Source organism: Camelina sativa, chromosome 17, assembly GCF_000633955.1.
Source record: "Camelina sativa cultivar DH55 chromosome 17, Cs, whole genome shotgun sequence".
NCBI classification, from domain to species: domain Eukaryota; kingdom Viridiplantae; phylum Streptophyta; class Magnoliopsida; order Brassicales; family Brassicaceae; genus Camelina; species Camelina sativa.
Window position 1 is genome coordinate 34,443,128 of NC_025701.1, and position 7,554 is coordinate 34,450,681.

The following is a 7,554-nucleotide window of genomic DNA, read 5'->3' on the forward strand; positions in this document are numbered from 1 at the left end:
AAAGATTTGGATTAGTGAAACCGCGAGTGAGGAGAGTCGTTAATTATATATAAACGAATTATTAATTATCTAATCTTTAATTGCAGTGGCTTCAATTTAGACGAAAAAAATACTAATCAATCATCTCAAAAAATTTTGCTTTACCTTTTCCAGTTACTCGCTGTTTAAATTATTTTTTATTTTATGTTTTGGTTTAAGTTGTTGGTACAATTTTTATGTATAGTATTGTTAAATTATCTAATCTTTACTTCTGGTGTTGTTTTGATATTCCCCACCATTTTCGCATTGCAATGCTTTTATGCTGGGGCCAAATTGATTAGAGACAACCCATAAATTGTAAAAATGTGGAGAATACGTCGGATATCTTTCGTAAAATAAAAACCCAAAGAAAATGAGTAAACTGATCAATGTAAGTGACATAATATTTGAAGCCCTTGATGCTGGAAACTGGTGAGGTCCAGACATTGGAATAAATTATTTTAAATGGTTCAGAAACAGTAGAAATAACAGAATCAAAAGGTAAACGAATGTGATTCCCCAACTGACAAGCATAACAAAGAAGCATGTCAGTTTTAGAACAATTTATTGTAGAAGAAGATATAAGAGATTGTAGAGTAGTGTTTCCCACGTGACCAAGAGGATGATGCCACAACATGGTGTTGGGAACCATGGAAATCATGTCTTGTGGAGATGGAGAGGCCGATGGTGGTGACATAACGAAATAAAGAGGGCCATCGCTGTTACATCGGAGAAGCTTGATCCGAGTTGGAAAGTCCTATACACAAAAACCAAACGGATCAAATTCCACATAAACAGAGTTATCTTTAGTAAAATGACATAGTGAGACAATATTTTTTGATGATAGAGGGACAAACTAGGACGTTTTTAAGATGTAGAGGTCGACTGTTAGACATGATAACAGAGTGACCGAAAGCATTTGTAGAAATAGAGGATCTATTACCGACTACAACCAATGGGGAGGAGCTCGAATTAAAAAGAGAATGTAGAGTACCTGGTTGTGTCGTGAGGTGGGACGTTGCAGCAGTGTCCATATACCACTTGCCATCCACCGGATCTTGCACCGTCATTGTCCCAAACGCGGCGACAAGGCTTGATGGGAGTTGTGTTGGTTGGACAGTCGGAGGTGGTGTGTATGGAGAAGAACCGAGAACGCCGGCAGCGACGGGCTGAGTGGCTGTCAGATAGGCCATAGGTTGGTGTGGCCAGTTTCTTTGTGGCCATGGCGAGGCCGAAACCGGAGGTTGATACCACGGAGGTGGCATGCGCCAGTTAGTGCCCTAGTTACAGTTTTGATGACCACGTCCTCTGCCACTGTAACTCTGTCCGCAGCCGCGTCCTCGACCGTTGTTGTAGTTACCGCTGTTGTAGTGACCTCTATTGGAGTTGTTGTCACGATGATTTTTGTTGGTGTTGGAGTCGATGGAGGCAGAGGTTGTTTTGACTTGTTTGGAGAGGTTCCTCCTCGGCAAGCATGGAGCGAGCAATGGCAAAGGATGGGAAGGGTTGGCGATGTTTGATGATGTTGATGATGTTTTCGTATTTTTCGGTGAGACCATTAACCATATGCATAACGAGTACATGTTTGGTAACAGGAGAATCAACGTTGGTCAAGAGATCCGAGAGAGTCTTCAGCTTCTGACAGTAGTCATGGACGGAGAGATCGCCGATGGTAAGTGAGAAGAGTTCGTTGTCAAGTTGGATAGTCCGAGCCTCCTTGTTGTCTCTGAAGAGATTCTTGATGGATGTCCAGATCTGTCGAACGGTGCTACGAGTTTTGAGAATGGTGTCGAGAAGAGAGGGTGATATGGTGCCGTAGATCCACATTTTAACGATGTCGTCATGTTCCTTCCAAGGAGTGTCCTCGTCATTGGCTGGAGTGGATTTGCCATCGAGATCACCGTGGACGCCGAAGCTGTAGCAGTGAGTCTCGAAGAGTTCACGCCATGCATCGTAGTTCATCTTCTGCATGTCAAGTACGAGAGGGATGTGTGACTTAATGTGAGTCACGGTGAAGACCTTGGAAACCGGTTGAGCCATCAAAGAAGGAATGAGAGAATGGAGAGGAGATCTATGGTTTAGGAGGGGAAGAAGAAAGTAAGCAAGAGAAGACAAGAGGAGACAGAGGAAGAGGAGGAAAGAGGCGGAGGGTTTTTTTTAAAAGGCTTTGATACCATGTTACAAAGCAAGACTCGATGCCCATTTTCATTACATTATGTCACGTATATATACAAATGTGGTCAAATGCTGTGCAAGTAATATCGATACAGATATGGAAACAAAATATTACATAATCCCTTATCTATCATTTTTTTCCTGTGCGTCACTATCACTGTGAATATAAGTTTTGGTGGTATTTCAATTTGATAAATGATTCTTTTGTTTGTCTTATTAAAAATGTATCATAATTTCAAAGTTTGTATCCGGTTTATGTAGAGCATGTTACTAATAATGCAACATGATGAGCAAATGTTTCTTTTGATTTACGGATATGTTCAAGCACATCTCAAGAGTCACAAAAGACTCTCAAACCATAAATGGTACGCACTAAGCTCTTATCACTAAATACCCCTTCATCTCAAGAATCCTAGGATAGAATGTTGTCAAAGCTCTCATCAGAGGCAGACATCCTCATGCAGCCAACGAGCTGATAATTTAGTTAGCCAAATCAATGGGAATTTTGCAGTCTTGGTTTTCTGAGTTTGATTATATTCCGCGGGGTTTTTATTTATAATTTGTTAATTATAATAATTTATATTGATTGAACCAACTTGACAAAATAATGTTTTTGGTGTTTTTAATTATTTTGATTTTTTTTCAATGAATGTAAAATTTATTCATTAAAATACATCAAGTGCGTCGTTTTTTTTTTAAATCAAGCTTTGAAACTATAACTTGAAATCGAGTATAAAACCAAGAAATAAGAAGATGTTCATATTGCTGATTTCCCGCTTTTTGTAGGAAAGTAATCCTATTTGGAATCGTCTTGTCGATTAGTTTCTCGAGGTGAGCTGTTGATCTAGGCTGTTCTGCATGCCTATGATTGTTTCTATCACTCCAGATTGTGTGTACCGTAGTATAAGCAAAGGGTGTGGCTCTAGTGCTGAGCTAGAGATGAGAGCTGTAATCTGGTCCCATTGTGTGGTGTGTTGGCTGCCGAGAAGCCTTCATGTGAGGTTCTTCCAAATCTGACTCGAGTAGGGGCATTGGAAGAAGAGGTGGTTCCTTGTTTTTATCGGTTCTTGACAGAAAACACAAGATGAATCAACCCGTTGATTCCATGCTAACATACGGTATCCCGTAGATAACCTATTGTGCATTCCCAGATACGTTATAAAAGCAAATTTTGGTGTAGTTTCGGGAAACCACACTCCCTTAGTCCAATGGCAAACCAGTTTCTCTTCTCTGGTGTTTTTCCATCATTTTGATGTATTTTTATAATTTTCTAGTAAATAATTCATCTTTTTTTTTTATTGTTTATTTACTTTTAGTTACATTGTTTAACGCTTATTAAAAGGCAACTTATCTAATTAAAATAGGTTTATTTTATTATCTTAAAAAAATAGATAGAACTAACATCAAAAATTATAATTTATTATTCAATATTTTCCTCAATATACCATAAATATAACTAATTCTATATTAATAGCATATGAAATTATGAGAAAATTATAATATCATATCATTTAATTTTTGTAATATAATGAAATCTATACAAAACTAAAATTCCATTAATTTTATGTTATGTAAACTTTTATTAAATTTAGTATAATTAAATTAAATTATTGATTTATATATACAATTAATAACTAGAATATATATAATTATATACAATTTAAAAAAGTTATTAAATTTTAGATATCCTGTATTCTGTATCCTGATTTATATTCTGTAAGTTATTAAATTTAAACATGTCAATATAAGAAATAACGAGTTAATGTATGGCTTTAAATCAATCTTTAAAAAATAAATGAAATATTAAATGTGACATGTTGGCGTGTCAACGTGGGAGAGAGCCCATTCATAGGATTACTTAGATTAGGAAATCCACAAAACTCAAAAATCAGTTTCAATCTTTAAGTGGAAAGATATATGTGTGTCATTTTCTTATTCAAATTACCAATTTTTACTTCTTTTACTATAATTTATAAATTGTATTTATATATGCTTCTATATACTACTTTAATTTCTAATCCCAATTAAATTTATACAAAATAACTGCACAAATTTTCAAATATATGTTTTTGATATATTACTCAATTTGTAAAATAAATTTCTAAAATTTTAATAACTTACAGAATATAATATTTTCAAACAATTACAACATTTTTGTTCAGATTACCAATTTTTACTTCTTTTACTATAAGTTATAAATTGTATTTATATATGCTTCTATATATTACTTAGTTTCTAATCCCCAATTTAATTTACACATAATATCTGAAAATTTTCAAATATATGTTTTTGATATATTACTTAATTTGTAAAATAAATTTCTACATTTTTAATAACTTACAGAATATAATATTTTCAAAACAATACAGCATTTTTATTCTCTTACAATAGGGGGAATCTCATGCCGAAAGCCGGACTAGTCTCTACGGATGACCCAAGTTATGAAGTGCTTGAGTGATTTTTCATGAGACGCTTGAGTGGAGAAACAACCACAAGCACCACAACTTGTTAACCATTTACAACAGTTGACAAATTATGTAAAACTTTATAGTAAGTTACTAATTTTGATAATATCACCTATAAATTGTGAAATTCAATAGAATTATAAAATAATGAAACAGCTATGATTTTGAATTGTAGCATGGATTGGTCAAATACATTCCCATTTCAAGATAAAATGTAAACATGCATTGATATGATATTTTTCTTTATAAAACATGTCCTTAAAAAAAATTAATATATATATTTCTCTTTTTCTGTTATTTTGCATTATTGTGAACCAAACTTTTATTACTGATTGGGATTTAACATAATCAAACCAACCATAAAAGAGAGAGACATATTGACTTTCCCACACCAACGTGCGTCCATGCAAATGAGCCCTTGCAACACACATGAGTCAGTGTGCATATAAAGCTTTAAATCCTTGCAAATAAAAATGCGTGTACAAACTTATAGGTATAGGAGAGAGACGCAGGAGAAAAATTATCAAAAAATGGGGACAAAAACCCATAATTCTCGAGGGAAAATATTCATGATCTATCTAATACTAATCTCATTGTCACTTTTTGGTTTGATCTTACCTTTTAAACCTCTTTTACGGATCACTTCATCGTCTTCAACGTTACAGATTAATCTACCATCGCCTCAAGTCAACAAAAACCCGAAATGGCATTGGCTCCGACTCATCCGTAATTATCTACCCGAAAAGAAGCTCCCAGTTGGCTTCCTCAACATCGACGAGAAAGAGCGCGAGAGCTACGAGGCTCGTGGACCGTTGATATTAAATAACGTGTACGTTTCGTTTGATCCTATACCGGAGAATGTTACTTGGAAGAGTCTTTACCCCGAGTGGATCGATGAGAAAGTTTCTAACTGTCCCGAGATCTCTCTCCCTCAGCCACAAGGTTCTGATGCTGACGTGGACGTCATCGTTGCTAGAGTTCCTTGCGATGGGTGGTCGGAGAGTAAAGGGCTGAGAGATTTGTTTAGGCTTCAGGTTAACTTGGCCGTTGCGAATCTAGCCGTCCAGAGTGGTATGAGAAGGGTTGATTCGACAGTGTACGTTGTGTTCATCGGCTCATGTGGACCTATGCATGAGATCTTCAGGTGCGATGAGCGAGTTAGGCGTGTTGAGAATTATTGGGTGTATAAGCCTTATATCCCGAGTTTGAAGCAGAAGCTTCTCATGCCTGTTGGTTCATGTCGCGTTGCTCCTCCGTTTGCCCAACTTGGTAAGTTATAATTTTTTCCCTCTTTAAATATTAGTTTTCATATTCGACAAAAAACAAATTTATTAGTTTCATAAACTTGTATTCTGACATATTATCTCACAATTATTCTTTTATTTTATTTTATGGTAGATACTAATCCTTCTAAGTAATTTCTAATAAACACCATTTTACTATTACTAAATCATTATATATGTTGTCAAAAAAAAAAACATTATATGTAAATATGCATTTTTTTTTCTTGGTGAAGTTTCTATTGGAGAGGTGTTTTGGTAGATCATTATTGCTAACACGTACTTGTTTCAAATGAAAAATTGGTAATTAAAGTAATATGAGACTAATGGTTGGTGCGATTAGATCGTGCCTCACAGTATGCATATATAGTTTTTGTTGACGTAATATTAAGTACATTGATTATTTTTTTGCATATTTAAATAGCATAAACATTGTGTTGTCCCACATACAACCATTAACATTTTTGTCAAAACTAAACTTCTTTGTTTTTCTACTTCGAGAATTTTGGACGTGTGATGATCATAAACCAAAATTTCAATTCTTGACACTGAAGCTCATGTTTGGATAAGGTTCTTTTGTATGACACGTCCAAACTATTTTCTATAAACTTGTCATTTTTTTTTTTCTTAAAACGTTAGAAGATATTCATTACAACAAATTTTAAATGTATATATGTCAATGTGGAAACAGGAAACATATATATATATTGTTGTAAAACACTTAGTGGACTCTATAGATCGGCCCATTCACAGTCCATTAGGACATGGCCTTACGGCCCATGTACGGTCCATCATTGTACGGCCCATCGGCCATTGCTTTACGGCCCATGGCCTATTCTATGTCCTAGTCGGTTTATGGGCTTTACCTTTGTACTCTACTATATATATACTTGTAAACCTCGATATTGATTAATGAGAACAAGAGATTTCGTCCCCTAAACTCTCTAGTTTCATAACACGTTATCAGCACGATAGCCTCTAAGGCCAGCTGAGAAAACCCTAACCCTAAAACCCTAAAGGCAGCCGCCGTTTCTCTCCTCCCTAAAACCCTAAAACCCTAATCGACCGCCGCCTCTATCTCTTACCCTAAAACCCTAAAAACCGCCGCCCAAATTCGGCGATCATCTTCCGTCCGTGTACGGGGCCAGTCCGGGGTAAGTTCATGTTCGAAGATCCAGTACGCGGCAAGTTCCGGCGATCAGCTTCCGTCCATTTTGGATCCAGTACGCGGCAAGTTCCGGGGCAAACTCGGAGATCTCTCGGTGATAATCCAAAACTCTCAGTGATTACTCCTTGTTCGGAATCCATCATCGTCCGCGGTCCTGTTCCTGTTCGAAGATCGAGTTTTGTCCGAGTTATGTTCGAGTTCGAAACCATGGCGTGTTCGTGATCGAAATTTTATTGAAGACTTGATCAAGGTTCGAGGTTCGCGGTTCCTAGGCGCATCCGAGAGCGGTACGTAGGCGGTACGAGGATCTGTCCGAGAGCATCCGAGAGCAGTTCGAGAGTGGTACAAGGATTGGGTTGATAGCGGTTCTGATCGAGGTTCGTGAGTGAAATCTGAGGTCTTTAGCTCCCAGATCAAAACCAGTCAGACCCTAATTGGTGAAAGGTAA

General features: G+C 36.5%; 1 protein-coding gene across 1 annotated transcript in view; it reads left to right on the forward strand.

The window, feature by feature from the left end:
• LOC104758934 (putative UDP-glucuronate:xylan alpha-glucuronosyltransferase 4) overlaps window positions 5,179-7,554 on the forward strand; it is an 8,503-nt gene continuing 6,127 nt past the window's right edge. The window contains exon 1 of the mRNA XM_010481907.1: window positions 5,179-5,927. Coding sequence (XP_010480209.1) covers window positions 5,189-5,927 — 739 coding nt within the window. The 5' untranslated portion in view covers window positions 5,179-5,188. The remainder of the gene's footprint in view (window positions 5,928-7,554) is intronic.